Source organism: Nyctibius grandis, chromosome 5 (assembly GCF_013368605.1).
Source record: "Nyctibius grandis isolate bNycGra1 chromosome 5, bNycGra1.pri, whole genome shotgun sequence".
Lineage (NCBI taxonomy): Eukaryota > Metazoa > Chordata > Aves > Nyctibiiformes > Nyctibiidae > Nyctibius > Nyctibius grandis.
Genome location: NC_090662.1, coordinates 898,617 through 926,296, shown reverse-complemented (window position 1 = coordinate 926,296; position 27,680 = coordinate 898,617). Strand labels below are relative to the sequence as shown.

At 50.2% G+C, this 27,680-nt stretch overlaps 1 protein-coding gene across 1 annotated transcript; it reads right to left on the bottom strand.

The window, feature by feature from the left end:
• DENND6B (DENN domain containing 6B) lies at positions 1-27,680 on the bottom strand. Its single transcript, XM_068400776.1, has 20 exons — positions 27,531-27,680; positions 20,324-20,362; positions 20,186-20,228; positions 17,897-18,009; positions 16,142-16,222; positions 14,294-14,399; positions 13,666-13,745; positions 13,343-13,405; positions 12,483-12,538; positions 12,015-12,137; positions 11,527-11,622; positions 11,340-11,434; positions 10,282-10,347; positions 9,884-9,948; positions 8,910-8,999; positions 8,083-8,136; positions 7,364-7,473; positions 4,483-4,585; positions 3,038-3,112; positions 1-2,645 (listed from the first exon to the last, which is right to left on the bottom strand). Exons 1-20 carry the CDS (start codon positions 27,666-27,668, stop codon positions 2,523-2,525), a joined length of 1,719 nt encoding a protein of 572 aa, XP_068256877.1. The 5' UTR covers positions 27,669-27,680; the 3' UTR covers positions 1-2,522.

Below are 27,680 nucleotides of genomic sequence, written 5' to 3'. Positions count from 1 at the left end.
GGGAGAGGGTTAACAGAGTGTTGGCCACAGGTTTAATAGCCGGCCCAGCTTTAACCTGTCACACTTGGGGACAGCGTTAGGTGACAGCCTGTGGGAGGCACGGACGCTGCGTTCAAGCATGAAGAACACGCAGCAGAGAGAAGGTTGGGTTTGCTGGGGTTTGGTGATCCCTGTCTGCACACGACTAAAAACCATTTTAGGGGCGGGTGGGGCCGCATCCTGCAGAGGCACCTGCACCCAGCCCTCCTGTCACCCCATCCCCGCTCGTGCCCGGCCTCCTGGTGCTGCCAGAGCACGCTGGCACGGGCTGGGGTCTTGGCGCTGACTGTGGCACTGGGCTCTGGGGCTCACCTTGCACAGGCTTCCTCTGCCCCGCTCACCCTTTCCCTGTGCCAGGTTGGATGGGGCTTGGAGCAACCTGGGCTGGTGGAAGGTGTCCCTGCCCGTGGCAGGGGGGTGGAGCTGGATGGGCTTTAAGGTCCCTCCCAACCCAAACCATCCTGTGAGTCTATGAAAAGTCGGCAGCTTCAAGTGAACCCCAACTCAGATCCGCAGCACGGGGCTGTGCAGCTGGTCCCAAGGCCACAGGACCCTCCAGCCCACGCAGCAGAGGGACACACAGCAGCATGCGGGTGCAGGTTGCCCTTCGCAGGGCTGGGCCCTCTGAAGCCTATAGAGAAGCCTCCAAAAGGGGACAGGAGCCTCCATGCTGACCAAAAGCCCTGGACAGACACCTAATGGAGAGTGAGGAGCCACCAAGCTCCACAGCACCCCTGCACAGAACCCCCATTCCTAACTCAATAAATCTCCTACGCCCCAAAACCAGGACACAGCTTGGGTTAGGTTGTTTTTTTTTAAACTAATATTTTCTACTATACATTAGTGCTTCGGTCCACCCCAGTCACCGCAGAGCTACCACACGGACGCACACACGGACTCTATGTACACACTATACACTGTACAGGCAGGGCGGCCACCACGGAGTATTGTACACACCTCGGTACTACGGGGAGGTTTGGCCGTGCCTCCTCCCTCGGCCACTTCCAGGCTGGAGGTGGTGGGGAACGGAGAGGCCTCCCTGGCTCTGGAGGGGAAAATGCAGGAGGGTTCAGCCGCCTCTGAGCCTCACTGGCCTCTCCCCAGCCCCGAGGCAGCGCAGCAGCGGGCAGAGACGGTGAGTGAACCCGCATGGCTTCTGCCCCATCAGCAGCGGGCACTGCCAGCAGCTCCGTGCGGGTCTCAGCTGAAACGCTGAGCTCTCTGGTACAGCCAAGGGCTTCGGACAGAACAGGAGCGCAGCGGGTGGCCAGACCCATCCTCAAACCCATCCTCGAGGCAAACATCCAGATGGGCAGATGGTGAAATGCAGTTACAGCAGCAGGAATCAGTCCTGGGGTGACCACAGACCCTTTTCCAAGATGGCTCTTGGGCAGAGGGCAGCTGCCTCCAAAGCCGGCAGCAGAGCCTCAGCCCAGGAGCACACACACATCTCTCTCCTTCCCAAGAGGTGACTGGGAGCAGAACGGCCAAGCTGGAAGCTGGGTGGTGGTAAGAACAAGTTGTGGTGAGAGCAGGAGAGGTGGCTCCCCCCAGGGCGAGCACGCACCTCTTGCAGCGGGGCCCACGCAAGGGCCGCTCCGTGAGCTCCCGCTTGACACAGGCTGCAAAAACCAGATTCTCCAACGTTTTATCAGCGAGTGGGCCGAGCACATTAGACATCTCGTTGCCCAAGGCAGAGCTCCAGCTCTCTTGTACGTTATTAGAGCACGCAGGCTTGATTTTTCAAGCAGAATAAATTACATTCGGAGGCCAGCTCCTCTCTGTGGAGCTCCAGCAGCTATTGCCATTCACCCAGCGCCCCGCCGTGCTCTCTGGAGAGCTCTGCTCCTTGCAGATGCACCAGCCCCTTCTTCTTCTTCTCTGTCTCTGCCTCGGAGAAAAAAACCAGCAGCATTCTGCATCCAGCAATTCATCCTCCCACTCCCATCGCAGCTGAAGCGCTCGCCGGCGTGAGTCAGGCTGCTGAACAGGCAGCGACAATTTTTTCCCATCATTTCTCTGTGGGGGACGAGCATCTCTCTCGTTATCATCAGCAGCTGTCCCCAAAACAGCTCCCCCCCGCAGGGCTGGTCCTGCTTCTCCCAGGCAGGATGACGGCACTGACATTTTAGAGCCCAAGCACTAGACAAAGATGGACGCGTAGATACGGGCGAGCTGTGTCGCATGCTGCTGGAAGCCTGGCTGTCACTTTCTGACCTCCTAGCAGCCACTCAGGGAACAGTTTCTCATTTACAATCCCCTAATCCAGCTCCTCAAAGCAGGACTAGACAGGGAGCAGCGCACGCGCTTCCCCATTCCTGCTGCAGTCCTGCCCCACGCGCTCACGTGCTCAAAAATCATCGAGAGTTGTGAGCAAGGCCCAGCTCGGGTCACGCTGGCTGGATCAGGGCAGAACCTTCCGTTCCTACAGCTTGGAGCAGGGCGGGAGGGCCCTTCCTTCTCCAACAGTCCCTTCACGGCGCTCAGTGGTGGTGCAGCACGGTCTGGAGATCCTCCGGCAAGGAGCCAATGATGGTGTCAATATAGAGGCCCACCCGCTGTAAAGTCTCCTCCTTCACAGGGAGGTGCTGGCACCTGGCTCTTACCTACGGAGAGAAACAGAGGAATTTTATAATCACTTCAAAGCTCCTCTTTCTGCTTCACCACTGGAGCAAACTTCACACAGAATCACAGAATCAACCAGGTTGGAAGAGACCTCAGGGATCATCGACTCCAACCGTTGCCCTTACATTGTCTCTTTAGTTCAGGGTACGAGACAACAGATGGGAAATTGTCACCTCAGCCTCAGGGAGATGAAGAGAGTCAGAACTTGGAACCCTTTTCTACACAAAGTTTCATGACTGCCCCATTTGCCAGTTGTCCCAACCAGGGACGGAGAACAAACGTTTCCTAAGCACCAAGTGTGAGCCACGTCCCTCGTCTCTCCCTGCCCCAGAGATAGACGGAATCAGTGCAGGCAGGAGGGAGGAAATCTTACCAGCTTCTCACGAAGTTTTAGCACCAGGTCTACAATCTCCACCTCAGACTTGTCCTTCATCCAGGCCACGATGTTCTAAAGAGAGAGAATAGGTTTCTTCAGGGACATTTCTTCTTTAGAGAAACTTTTCTCAAAGAGATACCACTAAGCAAAGCCTGGAATAAAAGGGAGCAGGAGGTTTCTCCTCCTCTATCACAGCTCTGCTCACAGCACTTAAGCCTAAATGAGCAAGACAGAGCTCTCCCCACCTTTCTGACCGTGACAGCTCTCAACTGCAAGAGAAGAATCAAGGACAGACGCAGTGATACGCCGGCAGTGCCCTCCTCCAGTCAGCACCGTGAATCTCGTGCTGTGCTCAGAATTTAAATCGATTTGCCAGGATCAGGCTTGTTAAAAAAGGAGACAGCTTTGGCGTTGCCCACACCGGGCTTGAGGATCTGCGCTGCTGAACAGGGAGGCGAGTGCTGCAGCTGAAGAGGCACCTGGGCAGGACACCAAAGCTCCTGGGACTACCCCAGCAGCTGCCCAGTTTAAGGAATTGTAGCACCAGGCACTAGTGAAAATCCTGCCTACCTTCATTACAGAATCACACAGAATCAACCAGGTCGGAAGAGCCCTCTGGGATCATCGAGTCCAACCGTTGCCCTGACACCACCATGGCAACTAGACCAGGGCACTAAGTGCCATGGCCAGGCTTTTGTTAAACCCCTCCAGAGATGGTGACTCCACCACCTCCCTGGGCAGCCTCTTCCAATGGCTAATGACCCTTGCTGAGAAGAAATGCTTCCTCATGGCCAACCTGACCCTCCCCTGGCCAAGCTTGAGGCTGTGTCCTCTTGTCCTAGCGCTGGTTGCCTGGGAGAAGAGGCCGACTCCCACCCCGCTCCAACCTCCCTTCAGGTAGTTGTAGACTGCACTAAGGTCACCTCTGAGCCTCCTCTTCTCCAGGCTAAACACCCCCAGCTCCCTCAGCCGTTCCTCGCAGCTCAGACCCTCCAGACCCTTCACCACTTGGTCGCCCTCCTCTGCACTCGCTCCAACACCTCAACATCTTTCTTGCAGTGCGGGGCCCAGAACTGGACACAGGATTCAAGGTGTGGCATTAAGGAAGCCAGCAACAGATGAGGCTTCCAGCCTGGCACCCTGTTGGCTTGGGAAGGGCCTGATGAATGACAAATAGCCGACAGAAGCAGCCAGAGCAGGACCTGTGTTGGCTGACAAAGCGGGGGAGCTGAGCTGCTCGTGTTCTTGTCCCCCACGTGTGCTGCCGTTCCTGTGCGCTGGCAGACACGAGGCAGAGCTGATTCCCAAGGGCACAAAGGGCTGTCCCCGTCCACCAGTGCAGCACTGAGATGCACCCGAGGTAGCAGTGCCCTCACCTCCCAGGTTTCAGGCCTGAGAAGGTACCATCTGAATTGGTTTTGATACCTGCACGTGGAACGTACCGCTTCACAGATCGCCTCCAAGTGAAGGGCCTCCAGCTTCTGGGTCATTTCCTTGTGCCTCTGACGGTACCAGCCATCAAAGTTGGGAGACTTGAAGAAACGCCTGCAGAAAGAGAGGTGACACTGAGCAGGGGACAGAGGGGGATCCAGAGCAGCATGCTGGCTCACAGAATCACAGAATCAATGAGGTTGGAAGAGCCCTCTGGGATCATCGAGTCCAACCATTGCCGTGACACCACCATGGCAACTACACCAGGGCACTAAGGGCCATGTCCAGGCTTTTCTTAAACCCCTCCAGAGATGGTGACTCCACCACCTCCCTGGGCAGCCCCTTCCAATGGCTAATGACCCTTGCTGAGAAGAAATGCTTCCTCATGTCCAACCTGACCCTCCCCTGGCGAAGACGTGAGAGGAAAAGACATTCTGATTCACAGTGTCGTTAGGGACAGCAACTGATTATGAGCTACCACGCTCTTTTCGTACCTTGTCTACTCCAGAGGCTTCTCTTCTGTCAGGCATTAACGTGACACAGCTGAGAAGCTTTAGCAGATTGTCACCACCAAGAGGGACAATCCTGCCAGCCTCACACCTTCCTTTGTACCCGCTCACGCCCCAGCCAACGCACGGAGCAGTGCTCTTCGCCCTTCTGTAGCCTTATCTCAGTCTAGTTGGAGGCCTGTAGCTAGTGGTGTTCCCTAGGGGTTGGTACTGGGTCCAGTCCTGTTTAACTTATTCATCAGTGACCTGGATGAGGGGACAGAGTGTACACTCAGCAGATTTGCTGGTGACACCAAACTGGGAGGGGTGGCCGATCCCCCAGCAGGCCGTGCTGCCATTCAGTGAGACCTGGCCAGGCTGGAGAGCTGGGGGAGAGGAACCTCATGGAGTTCAACAAGGGCAAGTGTAGGGTCCTGCACCTGGGGAGGAATAACCCCATGCATCGGTACAGGCTGGGGGTGATCTACTGGAGAGCAGCTCTGCAGAGAAGGACCTGGGGGTTCTGGGGGACAACAAGTTCCCCATGAGCCAACAATGTGCCCTTGGGGCCAGGAAGGGCAGTGGTGTCCTGGGGTGCGTGAGGAAGAGTGTGGGCAGCAGGTCAAGGGAGGTTCTCCTGCCCCTCTACACGGCCCTGGTGAGGCCACATCTGGAGTAACTGTGTGCAGTTCTGGGCCCCCCCGGTTCAAGAAAGACCAGGAGCTACTGGAGAGAGTCCAGCGGAGGGGTACGGAGATGGTCAGAGGGCTGGAGCATCTCTGCTGCGAGGAGAGGCTGAGGGAGCTGGGGCTGTTCAGCTGGAGAAGAGCAGACTGAGGGGGGATCTTATCAATGCTCACAGATACCTCAGGGGTGGGTGTCAAGGGGATGGGGCCAGACTCTTCTCAGTGGTGCCCAGTGACAGGACAAGGGGCAACGGGCACAAGCTGAGACATGGGAAGTTCCATCTGAATGTGAGGAGGAACTTCTTTGGTGTGAGGGTGCCAGAGCCCTGGCACAGGCTGCCCAGGGAGGGGGGAGTCTCCTTCTCTGGAGATATTCAAACCCGCCTGGACACGACCCTGTGCGACGTGCTCTGGGTGACCCTGCTTGGGCAGGGGTTGGGCTGGATGATCTCCAGAGGTGCCTTCCAACCCTTGACTAGTCTGTGATTCTGTGACTTCTCCTCTGGAGTTACGATAGCTGGGATGGTTCAACATGGGAAGAAGTTCACATTCCTCTGCAGTATTCTGCTTAATTCCTCTCCTATCCTGGTATTTAAAGCTTTCAACCATTTGCTAGCGTGGCCTTACATCCCGTATCATTGGTGATTTACACGTCTCCTCCATAAACAAGGTATCATCTAGGCTATGTCGAGGGATGTGTAACTCACCCCCCCCCAGTGCAGCACAGTAATAAACCTCCGTTTTTGCTGAGCTACGCAGGAAATCGAGCAGGGGGCAGCACAATACCTGTTTCTATCTCCGAGCGTCGTAGAACTTTTGATCAAATTCAAAATGGGATTGAAAAGCCACTAACAAAGATAAGGGTTGTGGCAGCAGAGAAAGAAAAAGATGAGGAAGTTGAAGATCACAGACTCACAGAATCAATCAGGTTGGAAGAGCCCTCTGGGCTCATCGAGTCCAACCATTGCCCTGACACCACCATGGCAACTAGACCAGGGCACTAAGTGCCATGGCCAGGCTTTTCTTAAACCCCTCCAGAGATGGTGACTCCACCACCTCCCTGGGCAGCCCCTTCCAATGGCTAATGACCCTTGCTCAGAAGAAATGCTTCCTCATGTCCAACCTGAACCTCCCCTGGCCAAGCTTGAGGCTGTGTCCTCTTGTCCTAGCGCTGGTTGCCTGGGAGAAGAGGCCGACTCCCACCCCGCTACAACCTCCCTTCAGGTAGTTGTAGACTGCACTAAGGTCACCTCTGAGCCTCCTCTTCTCCAGGCTAAACACCCCCAGCTCCCTCAGCCGTTCCTCGCAGCTCAGACCCTCCAGACCCTTCACCAGCTTGGTCACCCTCCTCTGGACTCGCTCCAACACCTCGACATCTTTCTTGAAGTGCGGGGCCCAGAACTGGACACAATTCTAATTACACAGAATCACAGAATCATTAAGGGTTGGAAGGCCCCTCTGGAGATCACCCAGCCCAACCCCTGCCCAAGCAGGGTCACACAGAGCACGTTGCACAGGGTCGCATCCAGGCAGGTTTTGAATATCTCCAGAGAAGGAGACTCCCCCCCTCCCTGGGCAGCCTGTGCCAGGGCTCTGGCACCCTCAAAGTAAAGAAGTTCCTCCTCACATTCAGATGGAACTTTTAATTCAGGATTTGATGTTCATTATATCTTGCAGAGCTGTTACAGGGATAAGGCAAGTAATTACCAAAATCTTACCTGTAGAGGCCTAACCAGTCGCCCTTCAGTACACAGGTGAGTTGGGGACCAGCATGCTCAAGGGTCTTCATGAAATCTTCCTGACGGAAAGGACGGATCTGTGGAGGATTCTGCACAACAGAAAGACCATATTACACAACACCTTAACCAGCCTTGCTAGTAAAATTCAAATTAGCTTCACAATGGCTGAGCTCACTGCAAAACAGGAAGCATCTGTCCCAATGTTTGTTTTGCCTTTTTCTTTTTTTTTTTTGAAGGAGTAATAACCCTCTTCCTCCAATGAGGGAAGTTCACACAGAGTATCAGAGTGTGTGATCAGCATATGGCATAACTATCCCCAATCACAGCATCAACCCGGTTGGCAGAGCCCTCTGGGCTCATCGAGTCCAACCATTGCCCTGACACCACCATGGCAACTAGACCAGGGCACTAAGTGCCATGGCCAGGCTTTTCTTAAACCCCTCCAGAGATGGGGACTCCACCACCTCCCTGGGCAGCCCCTTCCAATGGCTAATGACCCTTGCTGAGAAGAAATGCTTCCTCATGGCCAACCTGACCCTCCCTGGCCAAGCTTGAGGCTGTGTCCTCTTGTCCTATCGCTGGTTGCCCGGGAGAAGAGGCCGACTCCCACCGTGCTACAACCTCCCTTCAGGTAGTTGTAGACTACCTGAATCCCCACAGTCACAGGAAAGCAGAAGTGATTGGAAAATTGAACATACCTTCCACGGAGTAATGGCCCTCTGCAGAGGCATCAGACTGGCAATATAATGCTCCTAGAAAGAAATACCAACAAAAAAAAAAGTCACAACAATCGAGGAGCCTCTTGCGTGGTCACCGAGCGTGATGGCCTTAAGAATCCTCATCATGCCCTGTGAGAAAAGGTCAGGAGGGAACAAGCTGGCAGGAGGGACTAGAATCTGAGAGGATGCTCTGTCCTCCCATGTGCTACCTCCTGAGATGATGTAGAAAAAGTGGAGGAGCCAAACTTGGCCAGCTGGACGGTCACCAAAAAGGCACCAGCAGGTTTCTAGTGGGACTAGACAGGAAAGGTCTGGAAGGAAAGCATTCACTGAAATCTGCCTTGGGGTGGTGTTACCACGTGGACAGGCCTCAAGCTCTACAGCAAAGCTTCCCAAAGCCCAAAGGGTTTCACACTGTCAATGGGTTTGATTCCAGCGTTAGAGGGGAAGAGGAACGTCTGGGCTCCCGTCCCTATATACCTGCTTTGACTATCTGTTGGAAAGAGCAAAGAATTGGCACCAGAATCCAATCACGGGGAATAACTATTCCTACATTGCAGGAAACAAACAGCATTCTGTCCTTACAGTGTGCTGAAGATCCAACCTGCAGACTTTTATGCTAATGACTGAAATTTGCATTCAAGAGACTTTTAGTTCCTTTCCATGGAGTACAGCATCTGTACAGAGTGCCACATCCTGAATCGACCACAGATGCTGAGCTACGGGTGAATAATAGAGGACTCAAGCATCTCCCATCCACCTCCCCTCCCCTTCACGCCACTCTGACAACTCTCTGCTCAACTCACCAGGGGAATAATGAAGCTCTGGGTGAGCTCCAGGAGGTGCCGCCTCAGAAGGGCGCTCTGCACTTCAGACGGGCGTTTCCGCTGGATCCCCTGCAAGCACAAGCAGCGCTCACAAAGGTGCTAGTCCCTGTGACACAGCTACGAGCATCCAGTCCAGAGCACTCTCACAAACTGTACCTCCCCAAATACATAATCCTCTCTCTGTTTAAACATATCACTCCCATTTCAATACATACAATCTGGCTTTTTTTAAGACTCTTTTTTTGATAAGGCTTATTCTCACTTAGGGTATCATTAGCACCAGCATTTAATCAGTAATATCAAGTGAAAAATTTTAAAACTGGCATGATAAACATATCCCAGTCTACTTCATAGAATGATACAATCACAGGATGCTTTGGGTTGGAAGGGACCTTAAAGCCCATCCAGTCCCAACCCCCTGCCACGGGCAGGGACACCTTCCACCACACCAGGTTGCTCCCAGCCCCATCCAACCTGCCCTTGAACACTGCCAGGGAGGGGGCAGCCACAGCTGCTCTGGGCAACCTGGGCCAGGCTCTCACCACCCTCACACCAAAGAATTTCTTCCTCACATCTCATCTCAATCTCCCCTCTTGCAGTTTAAAACCGTTCCCCCTCGTCCTGTCACTCCATGCCCTTGTCAAAAGCCCCTCTCCAGCTTTCCTGTAGCCCCTTCAGGCACTGGAAGGTGCTAGAAGGTCTCCCCGCAGCCTTCTCTTCTCCAGGCTGAACAGCCCCAGCTCTCTCAGCCTGTCTCCAGAGCAGAGGGGCTCCAGCCCTCGGAGCATCTCCGTGGCCTCCTCTGGACTTGTTCCAACACCTCCGTGTCCTTCTTAACTAAATCAATGAAAAAGTCTCTTCCTTTTGGAGAGTTTTGTCTGTCTAAACCAAGCTTTTAGCACAGTTTTCCCATAATTACATACAGCATGTAGGACAGAGTGGGAAGTACTTACCTTCAGTAATCTTTTTATCAGGGTTTTGTCTTTGTGAAGAAATGTTTTATAAGAAGTATAGATTCCTAGATTGAAAAAAAAAAAAAACAAAACCAGAAGGTAGAAACAAATCTTTGGCCATGCATCTAGAGGAGGCATTATTATATAGTGCAAGGATAATAGAGCTGAAATTCCTAGCACAAACCCTGGCAGCTCTGTGTTATAAAAAATAATTACAAAAATTTTGAAATTGCTAATGCAGCCAGTACTCACAGCAGGATTAAAGGACACTGAACTACCTCAAGGACCTTCTGATGCTAAGCTTATGGTGAGATAACTTACTGAAGTCAGCTTATGGCTAGGCCTGAGCTGAACAGTTAGTTAAGTGACAGGCAGCTGCATCTGAGAAAAGAATTTACCTGGTTTTGTGTCTAGAGTTTTTAGTTTAGCTGGCTTCTTCACCTTGACTTGCTTGGGCAGGTCTCCTGTGGAAAGACATCAAATGATGGTCAGGCTATGAATCCACCCTCACAGCCACAGCACGTACAGGAGAGAGTTCACACTCGAGAACATCCAGTCCTACACTTGTACATCTTAAATCACATCTCCCTTATCTCCACCCTCACATAAGCCTTCTCGTCTGCTAACTTCCCTTCTAAAATCTTGGAACAGGAACGTGTTAAGGAGGCACTGCAAAAAAACCCACTCCTCAACCTAGAGGTTTGCTTGGCTTCATAGATAATAATCAGAGTCTCTCTCTCCACCTCTCTGTTCTTCTCTATGCAGTTTTCTCTTTCCTGCCCAGGAGGGACTTCTTAATCACAGAATCAACCAGGTTGGAAGAGCCCTCTGGGCTCATCGAGTCCAACCACTGCCCTGACACCACCATGGCAACTAGACCAGGGCACTAAGTGCCATGGCCAGGCTTCTCTTAAACCCCTCCAGAGATGGGGACTCCACCACCTCCCTGGGCAGCCCCTTCCAATGGCTAATGACCCTCGCTGAGAAGAAATGCTTCCTCATGTCCAACCTGAACCTCCCCTGATGAAGCTTGAGGCTGTGTCCTCTTGTCCTATCACTAGTTGCCTGGGAGAAGAGGCCGACTCCCACTCCACTACAACCTCCCTTCAGGTAGTTGTAGACTGCACTAAGGTCACCTCTGAGCCTCCTCTTCTCCAGGCTAAACACCCCCAGCTCCCTCAGCCGTTCCTCGCAGGTCAGACCCTCCAGACCCTTCACCAGCTTGGTGAATGCTTCAGAAAAAAAACACAGCAAATTATCCTCTCAACAGTTTGCCTTCACCATTGTCTGCGCTCATCCTGCACATCAACTGAGTCAGAGTCTACACTTCCCTTTGGTTCCTCAGCTCTCACAGGAATGAAGATGTATAAGTTGATGGCTGGCACTGCAACTGTCAGCTCACTATTAGCCTCTGACAAAGTCTACCAGCACAAGTGGGCTTTGGTTCCACCCTTACCTGACATTCTGAGCTCCCCAACCCGAAGAATGTGTGGCCAGTGCTGGAGAGTTTTGATAAAGAAAGGGTTTGTGACTCCTACAACGATGTTTGGCCTAGAAAGAGGGGGAAAAAAAAAGGGCTAACCTCAGGGTTTCCTTCACACAGCCAGCAGCAAGTGGGTAGCAAGGGTCTAGGGGCTACTTACGGAGCTTGTGTCCTGGTGGTGTACTCTTTAAATTCACTGTCGTGGATAGTAAAATAGGGGCGGTAGTCACAACAGTACCTCAGAGGAGCAAGGCAGCTGTAACAACAGAATAGTTGCCATATAAACTTCACAGAGGAGGAATGTGTGTTTACATCAGGTTTATGTCCTAGAGCAGTGTTTTGTCCTGCCAGAGGTAACACTTTGGAGGAGTTCCAGGCTTTTCTCTTTGCTAAAGCAGAGTTCAAAGCTGGGGAGACAAAGTTCCTCAGGGCTATGAACCATCAGGGCTCCTAACATGGGAGATTCACTTTTACTCTGCCATTGGTGGGATATGAGCAAGACTCTCTTGCTATGCTATTTGTCTTACGTGCTTTCACAGGCAAACTAAATCTAAACCAATTGACTCGGCAGAAGAGTGGATCTGAAAGAGAAAAACTGCCAGAATTTACTGTTATAGTTACCCACACCTCAGAATTTGGAGGCATTACCTGGTGAGTGCCAGAACCATTTCTGAAGACACCGTAGGGGACGGTGCCATCACAACAATGGGCTCTCCTAGTAACACCAGCTCCCACAACATCTGGACATGGATTAGCACTGGCTGGAAACACCTGTTAGTGAAAGGAGGAATGAGGTTGGAAATGCAGATCAGAAAAGACCAGACACAATTACTGCCTATAAGAAGGTTGGTTCAGACACACAATGTACATCTTCAGAGCTTAAGGTGATCACCAGCTGAGGTCAAGGAAAGAAACCCTCCCTAACCAGGATACAGGGGGTTGTGTTAAGGGCAGAGCACACAGGTTTAAACCCTGCACAAGCGCTGATGACACTCTGCAAAGCAGTAATTTTTGATTCTTTGTTATGCCTATGATTTACTCTGGTAGTAAACTCTGATAGCAGGGAGAGGGGAAAGCAGATGGAGAGGAGAGGGGTGCAAGGATGGTGGCTCTCACCTGAAAAGATCCAGTTCGTGAATACTCGGAAGAACCAGTGGGGCTGGTAACAGATTCTAAATGAGGAAGGAAAAAACAAAACAAACCAACCCCAAAACTGTTAGTAAACAGAAGCATCCTGACTGAAATGCCATCTAAACTGACCACATCAATCACAAAGCAGCTCCCTCCACAATAATCGCAAAAAAAGAAGAGAACAAGGTTAATGCTTGAAGATATGAGCCAGGAACAGATCTGGATTGAGCATTCAAGGTCCAAATGAATTTCCTTTGCTAAGATAGCCAAGAATCCCTTCTTTTCAAGATGGGAAAGACTTCCTGTGTCTGCTCCTTTATTTTCTAGAGTTTCCTCTGGTGCAAGGCAGAGCTTAAGATACAGACAAAGACAATAAGGGTTAGTAATATTGGTACCAAAAGCTGTGAAAGATGACAACGTTATTCAAAGGAGAGAAACAGGGACAAGATTAAATGAACAAGAACCAAAATCAAAGCTGAATCAAAGCAGCAAAGATGGTCAGACAAGCAAATGATGAAAAACAACCCAGAAGACTAAGGCAGGGTCTCATGGAGACCTACCTATGCATGAATTCCCAGGGAAGGCAAGGCGAACAAAAACCGTGAGAACAATGCACACACATAACTTGAAGCACACAAATTCTGTGCAGAGAGTCCTGTTTTGAAAGTCACAGGCATGAGAGCGTGCAGTTGGAACCAGATGGGCAGCTGAAACCACATTAAAGCCAGACCAAAGTGGTTTCAAATAGGATTAAGGCTGAAAGTTCCAGTTCTTCTCCACCCGCCCTCCTTAGTAGTCTACATTCTGCTCATCACTGGCTTGTGTCATGCCACACTTCATCTCACCTCTTGATTGAACTGCTTCACTGGGCTTGATCCTGGTTTATCCACCCTTGATGGGATTCTCACCTAGATTACAAGTAAGAACAGACAGATTATCCAGGGAGATCGATCAGTCAGCATGCAGACACACTTTGCTTTCTTCCCTAACAACCATCCACGTAAGAAAGCTTCCTCAATTATCAGTTCTAATTGTACAGAGGTTAGGAATAAATGGAAAGAAACTAGAGCAAACAGCAATTCTAACATCCAGAAGAAAAGAGAATACATGTTCCACTTCCCAGTCTGCCTCAGCGTGCTGCTGAGTACAGATCATCAGCAACAAGTACCTGCATGACAACTCCCATCACTGGAAGGTTCAGAGTCTGTCCTGGCACAGGAGGCGGCCACTGATCAATCTCATTGCACACTGCAGGGACATGGGTAAGAAAAAGTTTAATCTGAAGGTCAATACAGCTAATTCAGCTGCTCCTATGAGTGCTGCCAATTTAATTATCGCTCATTCCTAGTTCACGTGTCCCCCTGGCTAGTTACAAACAAACACTGTATCAAATAATTGTGCAAGTTTAGGTCAGACACCAGTCTTAGGTCTGCACCAGCTTCCAGTGCAGGCCCAGCAGCACTATACTGTTGATAAATCATGATTAAGTTGAACAGTGCAATAAATACCTCGACAGAGATGTAGCATTAGCAGTTTTTTCCTCTCTCTGGGAATACATTGTGTGCAAAACTGACAGCATCATCTATTAAGGCTGTCAGACATTTCCCATTAATGCATCCTTTACAGCTGTTTATAATTCTGACAAGCCAACCCCTTGGATGAAAGTTTTTCCCCTGTTGGAATTTGTTCCAGAATGAACTAATTTGGAACATCTCAGCTGTCTTTCAGGAACCTCCTGATAAAACCTCTGAAAGATTTCAGTATGCAAACCCTCCCTGCTAGATCTGACTGCTCACCTGCCTCCAGGCATGGCTCCAGCTTGTCAAAGTATTCCGGAGCAATCAGCTGCAGCAAGGACTGGAACAAGTTCACATACGGAAGGCGCGACACCAGCACCAGAGACTGAAAAAAAAGGGTACATTTAGGAGTCAGAGACCCCCTGACACGATCATTTCTAGCACTGCTTATGTTTACACTGCCTACTAGAGGGCTACGCTTAAAAACCAACACCAAGAACATGAAAGAGCTCAAAAGTAGCACTTTTACTGGTGGAATTCCTGCTAGCTACCTCGTCGTTGAGCCTTCAGGCTTTGGGAGACCCTGGGTGTCCACGGAGGCAGGGAGGTTTTTGTTTAATGAATAAGTACAGCTGGCAGCTCCTACCAGGGAGCCACTGCAACTTAGAGGGATGAGATTGTGATCTAGCAAAATATCAGCTGCAGGAAAAATAAAAATAAACTGTTGATAGGTTCAAAGCTACCAGAACAACCGTATCAGATGGTGAAGTGCAAGGGAGCAGACCACTGAAACTGCAGTTAGGTAGAAAAACAAAATAAAGGAATTCTGAGGAACAAGAAACAAAGTCACTTGGAATAATGCTAATTTGTTTCCAACAATGTCTTTTTTTTTTTTTTGTTATTGTTTTGGCTTCTTTCTAATGCTTCTTTGGGAAATATATCACTATTTTTTTACAACTCCAGCTTAGCCCCGCTGGGGGTTTTCATTACTCCGCTGATTATTTCTGCAATAGTCATTTAAACACCTCCTTTCCAACCCAAAACTTTGCCATTTGAAATAAAAAAACCCATCCAAGCATGACAATATACTTCACTGAGGAATTCAACTATTTTTGTAAGTCTACCGAATAGCCAGCACATTAGCCTGGTAGAAATATCTGTTCAGCAGCTCTCCGTGGTGTCCAGTTTCTCTAATCCTCCAGCTCTTTGAGTGATCAATCCACTGCTTTAGTGGAGATGGAGAAACTCGTTTCTGTATTAGCTTGTCTCTTTGAAAGAAACTCCCTGTCACTGCCTAGAGGTGGAGGAGAGAAAGCACAGCAGGGCAAGGAACTGCTGGGACAGAACGCTGTGCCCATCTCCCAGCAAGTTACCAGGCTGATCTACTACGAAGCGTTGCTCTTTGAAGAGCAGTGTTCAAAGTTCATTTGTTTGACAGTGACTTTTGATGTGAAAAAGCACTACTGAAAGAGTAATTCCACGGACCCACAGAGAAAAATGGATCTTAGGATCAAAGTAAAATATTTTCCTTCTCTAGATGAAGTCTGAAATGTCACTCTCTTTCAGGCAGTGACCACAACTATCTGAATAATACAAAGCACTCTGCATATTTATGCTGAAATAAACATGCAGTTTGTATTATTTTTTCCAGTGTCTGTGTCAAAGGAGTTTATGATAAGAGACAAGGCTCAGTGCCACTGCTGCTAGTTAGAAGCAATCAGCCCAGCAGGAAATCCATTCCCAGATGGCTACTAGGAAGAAGAAAGATTAATGCAATAATAAGAGCAGGTTGAAGGTATAACTAGCACAGACTGCAATAACGAAGTGTATCCCCTCACTAGCTGTGACATTAGAGCACATACTGAAGCAAATGTTGGAGTACTTCAGGATCTCATGATTCAGAGAGCAGGTCACTGCTCATGTGATTAACGCACCATGGCAACCACATCCAGGTTTGTTTGGAATTACACCTTCCCCATATTCCTGTTCTCCACGACCTTTGCTGTTTCCTGCAGAAACACTGTGGGTGTCACGTAGGAAGTGGTGCAATTTTACAGCTATGGATAGGTGCCTTTTTACAGCTACGTACCAGTGGAGAGTAGCAAGCTATCTGGTTTCAGTACTCACCTTCTGAAAATAACCTCTCTTCATGGAGCTGTCCTTGACTTGCCTGAAGTATACGTAGCCAAAGTAATGAGCTGCCTCCCGCTGCAAGAGACCAACAATGCTGTTAACTGAGAAACACATTACTGCTGTCCACAAACTCCCTCCAGCCACTGACCAAACACACCTCACTCCTGCTACGATACAATTACAGCACCTCCTCCTATTTACCAAAGTTATCCAGCCATCTGGGAGAGTTTACCAAATGGAAAGAGAGAGAGGACATACAAACAACTAAATTCACCAAAAATGACAGCCTCCAGGTAGCACCTTTCACTAGCCCCCTTCTGCAGCGCCTTCAGGGCCATCATCTAAAGGGTTAAGTGAGGTTTCCACTAATAGGACCAGCTGAGCCAACCCCCAGAGCTCATCCTGGCACCCAGTGCTGCCACTGATGTGCTCTTACTGTCCATTTTCTTTGCCAGCTAGAGGATAATGTCTTGTTGAGGAAGGAATAAGGAATGTCGAGAGGAGGAGATGTCCTCTACCATACCCGCTGCATTCCTCTGTAGTCAGGCATTTAAGGCAGCACCAGTCAAACTTTGCTCAGGATGAAGCACAAAGCTGAATGATGCTTCCTTCACAGCATCCATGAAAACTCACAGATGGAATACAAACCCCAGCAATCATTTCAAACATGCTATGGCTTCTAAGAGCCCACAGACATCAAGGAGGAAGGACAGTTATCAGTGCCAACCACAAAGACCATCCTTAATATCAGTTTTTGAAGCCCCACGGTTTAAGGCACCTTTCTCTTCCCAAATATTAGTTTCCACAACATAATCCAGTACTTTGGCAGTTTGATTTCCCTTACTTCTTTAAGGCTAGGTGAATCTGTGAGGCAGTGAATCTGCCTCACACAGATGATTCACCCTAGGTGAATCTTTAAGGCTAGGTGAATCTGATGGCTACAAAGCAGTAAAGATGTTTGCAAGCTGAAAAATCTCTAGACCAGAATTTAGGAAAATAAATCCTACTCCCTCTCAGACCAGAAATCCATTTGTGGATTGCTTATCACAAAAAAGATTGCAGAAGGGTTCAAAAGGCACATGCACAGGAAGCATCATCTCAAAGGAGAAAGCAGAAGGGGACGAGTTGATCTGCTGGCCATCTGCTCAATGAAAAGAAGCAACAGTGCTCAGCATATCCCTTCTCTGCACAGTTCACTGACAGAAAAACCACAACTAACAGACTGATGTTAGTGCTTGGGCACGGTTAAAGCAGCCCACGTGCAGCCAGCCAACGTGGGGATCTGCAGCACGCCAATTATTGCAGGTGTTTTTATATACACAGATCCTGCAACAAATGAAAAGAACCACCATCCCTCAACAAGAGGTAAACATCTGATTTACCACAGACAAGGATATTCTTGTCTTGCCCCATGGAAATGTGCACAGGTAGCCGTGCACTCTGCTGGATGTCACCTGTGTGCCACCATTTATCTTTTTGCTGTAGCTAGACATGACCAGTGCTCTAATCTGGAGTCCCCCTAGTTCAGTTCCACCTCAGAGTAGCTGGGATTCTCAACACAGCCCTCTGAGTATTAACGTGGAAGCAAGTCCCTGTGCTGAAAGCTTTCTCCTTCTCTGACTATTCCCATGGCCAGAGAAAATTAGTATTTTATGCACAGAAAACAAATCAAAAGCATACCTGCCTTTTAACCCAATAACACTACCGTTTGCTTAGCAGGTACAAGCAGTGCACTGAAATGCAACCGACCTGCAGCGTTAGGGGTGCTTCTCTATTGTACTCGCCATCGTCCTCGTAAGGAGTGGTCCTCTGTCCCCCAGACTGACGAAGGCGGAAGCTAAATTGAGTATCCCCCAGGCCACCTGAGACAGAGAAGATCACAAACGCTCAGGAAGAAGTAACAGTAAAGAGAAAGCTGGAAATTGGGTACATCAGAAATGCTGACATGAACAGGGATGCTGATTTACAAGGAACTCCAAAACTGAAAACGAAGTGGAGAGTAACAGCATAAAGAAACCCCCAAAAACCCAGTGCAAGGCAGGAAGAACACAGAATCCCAGAAACAATGAGGCTGGAAGAGCCCTCTGGGCTCATCGAGTCCAACCATTGCCCTGACACCACCATGGCAACTAGACCAGGGCACTAAGTGCCATGGCCAGGCTTTTCTTCAACCCCTCCAGAGATGGGGACTCCACCACCTCCCTGGGCAGCCCCTTCCAATGGCTAATGACCCTTGCTGAGAAGAAATGCTTCCTCATGGCCAACCTGAACCTCCCCTGGCCAAGCTTGAGGCTGTGTCCTCTTGTCCTGTCGCTGGTTGCCTGGGAGAAGAGGCCGACTCCTACCCCGCTACAACCTCCCTTCAGGTAGTTGTAGACTGCACTAAGGTCACCTCTGAGCCTCCTCTTCTCCAGGCTAACACAGAGCTGAACACAAGAACCAGTACCATTAAGCTAAACCTTGCCAACCCACTGCTGGGAAGCTTAAGAGACATCAGCCAGTATCATCTATCCTGAGTAGCTGCAGCCACCACCTCTTACCCACCGTAGTGAAAAACCTACAAACAGCCTTAATCCAAGGCCAGACAAATGCTGATTTTAACAACAATCCCCTGCCCGATGGTTCTAGTGACTGACCCAGACAAGCACCACAGCCAGTCGTCTCCCAGCTCACCCCCCCACCAGGCAGATTTTGTACAGCAGGATAAAAAGCAGCATGAAGTCCTCAGGAGGTTTCATCAGTTGGATGGGCAGAAGGAGTAGGGCTGAGTACGTACAAAGAGGTCAGTTATGAGGAAAGAGTTAAACACACTAAGCTCACTGAACACGAATCAAGGTTAAACACGCTAAGGTGATACAACGGGGTGAGAGGACATATCCCCTTCCCACTGTCTGCTGTGCTCTGAAGAAGAGTAAAGACTGTTGTGTGTGCTACGAAGACAGAATCACAGAATCAACCAGGTTGGAAGAGCCCTCTGGGATCATCGAGTCCAACCATCACCCTGACACCACCATGGCAACTAGACCAGGGCACTAAGTGCCATGGCCAGGCTTTTCTTAAACCCCTCCAGAGATGGTGACTCCACCACCTGCCTGGGCAGCCCCTTCCAATGGCTAATGACCCTTGCTGAGAAGAAATGCTTCCTCATGTCCAACCTGACCCTCCCCTGGCCAAGCTTGAGGCTGTGTCCTCTTGTCCTATCGCTGGTTGCCCGGGAGAAGAGGCCGACTCCCACTGTGCTACAACCTCCCTTCAGGTAGTTGGAGACTGCACTAAGGTCACCTCTGAGCCTCCTCTTCTCCAGGCTAAACACCCCCAGCTCCCTCAGCCATTCCTCGCAGGTCAGACCCTCAAGACATTACTATTAGTAAATAATTAGTATTAGTACTACTAATAATTAGTATTACTATTAGTAAATAATTAGTAACTAATTTACTCTAATAAAAGGGACATTTAGCCTGAGTGTTCACTAAGCTCTGAGAAACTAGTGAAAGTGCATCCTTAAAAACATTTAAAACTGGGCAAAGCTGTAGAAAACTAACAGTCAGGAACCAGTCCTAAACAAACAGGTACTGTTTAACAGGCTTATTTCTTACTGGCACCCTTCTGATTTATAAATACAAGCTTTGGGAATACTCCTGCTGTGAAAGCATCCTCTCAGTGCTCCTCACTGAGCACTTCACTCACAAACACAGAAATGCTGACGGTTGACAGCTGCAAACCTCAGGGAACCCACCCTTTGTGCCTATTTTTTATGTTCTGTTGGCACAGGCGAAGCATGGGTGTGCAAGCTTACCCAGAAGCTGTCCTGTCACCCACCAGACTGCAGATTCTCTATCCAGAGAGCAATCAAAGTGACAAGAAGCCTCTTTGTTCAGACCCAAGGGCTGGGTGCTCCTTGGTGTCTCAGTTGTGGAAGGTACAGCCCGTCGGTCCCTGCTGCATCACGGGCGGTGACTCACTCTTCCCATCATGAACCTGTTTCTTTTATAACGGCAACGAACCATCCTGCAGGCAAGGCCCACAGATGCCACCTACCTGAGTAGGAGTCCGGGAAGGACAAGTAGCAGATACTAGTTTTCTGCAACAAACAAAAACACACAGTGAGAAAACCTCCATCGCCGCTGCCCGGTAGCTGTAAAACCAGGGAAAAAAGGAAAAAAAACTAGTTATTACCTCTTTCTCTGTTAGTCTGAAGTCATAAGGATACACCAACTGCAAGAAACAAGAGTCAGTAAATCAATCACTCTGTTCCTCCACGACTTCTATATAGATCTAGAACCACTGCTTCATAAAATAAGCGCCTCCTTTTTCCCAAACATACCCTACAAGAAGGCACATCCATCATTTAAAATCTGACTGTCCAGAGCCCACTGCCCTGGACCTGTCACAGAATCTGTATTTATTAGAGCAGATTTGGAGACAGACCAAATGACTTACGTTTTACTTAGCTTTTACCTTGAGAGTTGATAGCTCGTGAACAACCAGCCCCACCACCCAGCTGGTAACTTCTCTGTACAGACTACTGATGTGCAAACATCTGTCTTCTCTAAAGCAGGCAGGAGAGGACCATTCCAATGCTGCTTGAAATTATATTAATGTCTACTTGCTCTCCAAGCCCAAAAGTGTTAATATTCAATTTTGCACCTAAATACAAATTTACAAATCCCCGCACTTCAAGAAAGATGTTGAGGTGTTGGAGCGAGTGCAGAGGAGGGCGACCAAGCTGAGGAAGGGTCTGGAGGGTCTGAGCTGCGAGGAACGGCTGAGGGAGCTGGGGGTGTTTAGCCTGGAGAAGAGGAGGCTCAGAGGTGACCTTAGTGCAGTCTACAACTACCTGAAGGGAGGTTGGAGCGCAGTGGGAGTCGGCCTCTTCTCCCAGGCAACCAGCGACAGGACAAGAGGACACAGCCTCAAGCTTGGCCAGGGGAGGTTCAGGTTGGACCTTAGGAAGCATTTCTTCTCAGCAAGGGTCATTAGCCATTGGAAGGGGCTGCCCAGGCAGGTGGTGGAGTCACCATCTCTGGAGGGGTTTAAGAAAAGCCTGGCCATGGCACTTAGTGCCCTGGTCTAGTTGCCATGGTGGTGTCAGGGCAACGGTTGGACTCGATGACCCCAGAGGGCTCTTCCAACCTGAGTGATTCTGTGATTAGAAAAGAATATATCCCACGTACACTAAACAATACCAAGTCTGGTGTTAGACCCAGACTTGGGTATATACATCCTAGCCTTCAGGGTGAAAACGCTTATTTAACAGTCCTGAGCAACTGGTCAGCGAGAGGTGCTGTTCACAGTGACCACAGAGCAGAAAAGGGGCAGCGGGAGAAGTCTGGGAGGATGCAGTGCTCTGGTTTAGCCTCCCTGATTTGAGATCTGTTGTTAGAAAGACAAGCCGAGGCTTATTTTGTACAGAAAGAGGTGGGTCTGGCACGGGCTTGAAGATTCACGCTTTGTCAGCACACCAGCGACAGCTGAACTGCGTTACACCCAATTGATCGTCGAGCGTTTCAGATAAGAGAGGTCGTCAAGAATTTTAAAGCATAGAGTTAAGGACTGTAGCTTTGCAGCTGAGCTGGGTAAATGCTGGTAACGCTCTTTCTGCATTTACTGTAACCCAATAAAACTCCACGCAAGACTTCTCAGGTCAGGGCTGACGGTGGAACAGCAAGCAAGATCCACCGGCAAGATCCACTACCAACCACACTGAGAGGGGAGAAATGACACAGCGACAGCAATAAGGAGTTCCCCATGTCACTGGGAGAGGATGGAGACCGAAGTACTTACAAATCTGTAGAAATAACCTACACCACCTTTGCAGCACTTCACTGATCGGGAAATGCAGAAATTGCAGGAGGCTTAAAGCAAGCGGATGAGAACAAAACTAGCACTGAATGACTTGAAAAACAGAGATGTGCTCATCAGAGTCCTGCAGCTCCCGGGCAGTAACGCTGCTTCAGGCCAGCGTGCGAGTCATCTGGTGCTCACCTCAGGAACTCTCTTCGGCGCTCGACTCTCCTTACAAGTCTATAAATAGTGCTGGTGGCACCGTGCCAGCGTGCTGGAAGTTCACCGAGCTGGCTCGCTTCGCTCTAACAATTCCCCACTGATTCCTCGGCAAGGTCATCTAATCAGCTTCAGAGAGCGAGCCAAATTAACAATTAAAAACTACGCCGATTCGCCCTCGGTTAAAGCTTCTCTGGAAGATGAAAGCTGCAAGAAGACAGGAGCAGAGTTATCAGGTACAAGCTCCAGCGATGAGGCAGCACGTGGAGGCACGACTAGAGAACGAAGGCTTTCTAGATGCTGAAGCATGAATGAGGTTCAAGAAGAACAAGGGCCGGGTCTGACACTTGGGCCACAACAACCCCCCGCAGCGCTACAGGCTGGGGAAGAGTGGTTAGAAAGAGCCCTGGGGGTGCTGATGGACAGGCGACTGAACGTGAGCCAGCAGTGTGCCCAGGTGGCCAAGAAGCCCAATGGCATCCTGGCCTCTATCAGGAATAGTGTAGCCAGCCGGTCTGGGGCAGGGATCGTCCCTCTGTACTCGGCACTGGTGAGGGGCACCTTGAATCCTGTGTCCAGTTGTGGGCCCCGCACTGCAAGAGAGATGTTGAGGTGTTGGAGCGAGTCCAGAGGAGGGCGACCAAGCTGGGGAAGGGTCTGGAGGGTCTGAGCTGCGAGGAACGGCTGAGGGAGCTGGGGGTGTTTAGCCTGGAGAAGAGGAGGCTCAGAGGTGACCTTAGTGCAGTCTACAACTACCTGAAGGGAGGTTGTAGCACAGTGGGAGTCGGCCTCTTCTCCCAGGCAACCAGCGATAGGACAAGAGGACACAGCCTCAAGCTTGGCCAGGGGAGGGTCAGGTTGGACATTAGGAAGCATTTCTTCTCAGCAAGGGTCATTAGGCATTGGAAGGGGCTGCCCAGGGAGGTGGTGGAGTCCCCATCTCTGGAGGGGTTTAAGAAAAGACTGGCCATGGCACTTAGTGCCCTGGTCTAGTTGCCATGGTGGTGTCAGGGCAATGGTTGGACTCGATGATCCCAGAGGGCTCTTCCAACCTCATTGATTCTGGGATTCTGTGCATTACGCCGCCACAGAAGACACACTTCTCTGCTTGCTGTATTTTTGCATTAGGTGACTGAATAAATTCTTGTGGTTATGACTAATTTAACGATCCTACAAACATTCATTTTGTTAATTCCCGTGTAATAACGCGTAGACCAGGAACAGAGACCTGGACACCTGACGCTGATTCATCAGGAAGCTCAGGAATCTCCCAGCACCACGGTTTCTGCAATCTAAACTTGAGTTCAAGAGTTAAGACAGACTTCTAATTCTCCTGCTGCCTTTTCTGGGGGGTCTTTCTACAAACAAGTCAGCCCAGAAGTGGATACTGATGGCTCCTAGCTGTTTTGTGGGTCCAAGTTTAAGATAAGCTAAGTGTATGTTTTACTCGGAGATGTGTGCTCAGTGTTTTGGGGAAAAAAAGATTAAAAAAAAAAATCAGGCTCAAATATTTCTGTCTGAGCACAGAAACACTGGTGGACCCAAAAATTCAGTTATGTTTTTGAAAAATAGGCCTTGTCTTCTGTATCTTTGCTTCCCCTTCAGTTTAACACTCTGACATGTGCTTCTGTGTTTGGGATAGGGGGAGATAATTAAATATTTACAAGATTAAAACCCCAATCTACACCAGTCAGAATCCTAGTCGCTGGAACTTTTCAAACAGTAAACAAAGAGGAACTTTTTGTTTGTAAAAGTCCCTGGATATCCCAGAAATAGCCCAAAAGGGCTTAAATTATGTCCTAACTTGTGATGTAGCTCTCTCTCTCCCCTCAATACTGAATTAACAAGCGTGGAGGTGACACATGTTGTTGAAAACAGATCCTCTCGCTAAAGCTTTGCTGTTGATACCGCCGAGGGTGCCAAGCGCTCTGCTGCTGTCATAGCAACGCGGAGAACATCCCAGAAAATGACTTTGGGTGACTCTGAAGTAACCCAGCTTCACAAAGTGCCTGTGTTTGGAAAAGCTCGGGGAGGGAGGAGCCAGCGCCGCCGTGAAAAGGGATTTTTCAGACCCGCGGGGACGGATTTTCAGCGTTTCTATGACAGCGGCGCCAGAGAAGTCGGAGCCCTTGAGGAGTCGGACGCAAACGGCTGGTGGGGAGGGCTGCTGCAGCAGCTAGCCCAAGAGGATCATCTCAGAAACGTGTCTTCTCTCTTCCTGGTGTTTTTGCCGTCTGTAATTGACTATTTGAAGAAATTGGTGGATGAGTTCAGGTTGGGGAGGTTCAGGTTGGACATTAGGAAGAATTTCTTTTCAGAAAGGGTTATTAGCCATTGGAAGGGGCTGCCCAGGGAGGTGGTGGAGTCACCATCTCTGGAGGTGTTTAAGAAAAGCCTGGCCATGGCACTTAGTGCCCTGGTCTAGTTGCCATGGTGGTGTCAGGGCAATGGTTGGACTCGATGATCCCTGAGGTCTCTTCCAACCTGGTTGATTCTGTGATTCTGTGAGTCAGGAACAGTAATGACACCGAATTTCTGCATTAGCCTGTGTTTTCCTCTGTAACACCTTTTCTACTCTATATTTAAAGAGCAGCAGAGCAGGACTCACCAAATATCAGGCCGACGGCGTATCTACACCGCGAGATGACTGCGCAGAACACAGGTCATGCAATATTCAGAAGCCTGAGCAGACCCTAAACGAGCTCTTGGCTGTGAAGTGCTATCCCCAGAGCCTACCCCATCGCGGGGGTAATTTTGCCTTTCTACTCAGTGTCGCTGAAGGACAAGACAACACACACTAAGCAGGCTTCAACAACGTGTAGATGTGGGCAGCAAGGGAAAAAAAGCGATGGTTTATCTGGAAAGAATCCTATACTCAGGGAAAAAGTAACCTTCAGGGAAGGGTGACAAGGTTTCAGCACAGAAGCCCTGACTGTGACAGGCCTGCTCCCAAAGCAGAGCTGCGGGGGACTTTGTAAGGTTGGACTAGGGATGCCTGCATCTTCACTGACTTAGAGATGATGCAGAAGTGTGGTGCAACCTCCACAACGGGAGGTTTCCCTTCCCTCTGACTCACCGTGCGGTGAGCACGTGAGGTAGAGCGAGTTACTCCGAGTATTTGTAGCCCGTCGCTCTGTGTAATCCTTGGGTGGGTGAACAGCCCCTGCACATAAATCACTCTTAGAGGGATGTACGTACATCCACAAAACCACAGAGAGCTCTGCCGAGATCTAATCTCACTCAGCTACACCGATCTGGTGATGTCTATGGCAAACTTCCCCTGCAACCTCAGCCAGGACTGAAGTCCCACAGGGCTGGGTGCCACAGAGGCTTTTTTTTTAATCCAGAAACTTGCAGTCAAGAGCCCAAATAATGAAACTCCCTCTTCTCAGCTGCAGAAATCAGCCAGCTTGGAGACAGGCAGCAGGATCTGGACCCAATCTAAACCAACCAAGGCAACACATGGAAACAAGCAGGAAAGCAATTTGACTCCTGGCAATAGTGACATTCTCACTTTTTCAAAATTTTGAAATAATTTTACTTGTAATTCCCCTGTAAGACAGTAACAGCTATTTTATTTTCCCAACCTCATCAAGAATGGAACACGGGATCTTTATCGCACAGCTTCTCCTCTGCCTGCCTTCCTTTCTGGGTCTCCTACCCAACGCAGACCCCTGTTCCTTGCCCAAACCCTTCGCTCAGAGACAGAAATCCACAACGAACAACCAAAGAAAAAGTGATGCTGGGGTTGTGTCATCACTCAGTCCAGATGCTGCGATGTTCCCAGTTGTCTTGGTCATTTATGCCACATGAGGAACATTTTTCCCATCAACACTTATATAAGCAAAGGAGGAAAAGGGAGGAAAGGAAGAAAAAGAAGCAAAAATACCTTTCCAAGGATTAACAAACCATATTAGTGCATACCCTGATCACAAAGTCCGCTCCTTATAATGCCAGACAGTTAATAAAACTGGTAAGAAAGCACTTTTGTAGCTATATATTAAAACACACCTATAAAGCATTAAATTGTAAATGCTAATTATTATCCCAATATTCATATCCTCTCCAGGGTGTATCAGGTCTGGTTTTGCAGGGAAGAGTCTAGAGCATGTGAAACTCAGGTCTACAGCAGATTTTTTCATTTATTTTCAGGCTTTCATGGAAAGAAACACAGCCAAGTATTTAAGAAAACAGAGCAGCAATAGGCTAACTTGATCTTTACTGCTTCCCATTCCCTTCAGAAGCTGCAGCATGACTTTAAAAATGGAAAGCCTCCATCCTCTGAAAACCAACGTTAACCTCCTTACACAAAGGCACAGTGAGGAGTACTTCCCACAATTACACAACAAATATCAAGGAATTTGAGATAATGCCTTAGGTTCAGCATAATCCAGAGCTATCCAGTCCCCTTATGTTGTGTTCTCTCAGAACACCAAGCAGTTCTTGCCTTCAGTCACCTTACAAGCCTTGGCTATCTAACTCCCTCCAAATCCTTCAGAGGCAAACAGCACGATCTTCCAGCCCACAGGGAAAAACTCTTCCAGCCCTTTCACTCCCAGTTCATCCTCTCAGGCCCCCCAGTGACCCCCACAGGCATATCAGACCTCCTGGGAAGCCTCCGACGCCGCAGGTCCTCAGGCCGACAGAGCCGCCTCAGCGCCCTGCTCTACTCCACCCCATCATCTCCCCATTGCTCCCCCACTTCCCACCCAGCTCCAGACCCCATCAGGACACCCACCTCAGTGCCTGCCGACCCCACGCATCAGATCTGTGTTTCCGAGCCAGATTCAGCCCAACCTCTGCTCCTAACCCCAGGCCTTCCTGCCTCCATGGGCTGTTTTCCACAACCCCCTCCCTTCGCCGCCTGCTCGCCCTCCTCACTCACCCCCTTCCCACTCCCCCAGCCCCTACACACACTCACAGGCATCCCGGGCCGCCCTGGCTCCTCTCGGCCCAGTCCCCCGAGACCCCTGCCCGCTCCCCCACCCTGCACACAGCCTTACCCCAGGGGCCAGCCCAGCTGCCCCCCCACCCACACACACCCCCCCTGCCTGGCTCCAGCACTAATTCTGCCCTCTCTTCCCCCGCCCAGGGCCCTGCCCGCTCCCCAGCACCACCCCCTTTCCCTGCCCTCTCGCCCCTGCCCCCCCATCCCACCCTGCCTGCCCCCAGGCTCCCTTCACCCCACCCCATCACCCCTCACACCCCCACCCTCCCCTACCTGCTCGCTGCCCCACACAGTGCCCCTTCTCCCCCACACCCTGCCTGTCCCCCCCTTCTCCACGCCCCCCGGCCCTGCCCGGGCCCAGACCCCCCCATACGCCCCCCGGCCCTGCCCGGGCCCAGACCCCCCCCACACGCCCCCCAGCCCTGCCCGCACCTCCATAGCCTGGCCCAGCTCCAGGTCGAAGGTGACCACGCAGACACAGTCGAGCCAGGCGGAGAAGCGGGCCCAGGGCAGCGGGGAGGCGGCGGCGGACCGGCGGGGCCGGGGCTCGGCCCGGCACAGCGCGTCCATGGCAGCGCCCGC

Bases quoted from the DNA above. Each gene is read 5' to 3' on its own strand.
- DENND6B (XM_068400776.1), bottom strand. From the start codon at position 27,668: ATGGACGCGCTGTGCCGGGCCGAGCCCCGGCCCCGCCGGTCCGCCGCC. The intron at 14,400-16,141 runs GTGAGTACTGAA...CTTTTTTTTCAG, and splicing joins AGAGAGGTTATTTTCAGAAG to TCTCTGGTGCTGGTGTCGCG. The intron at 2,646-3,037 runs GTAAGATTTCCT...TTCTCTCCGTAG, and splicing joins TAAAACTTCGTGAGAAGCTG to GTAAGAGCCAGGTGCCAGCA.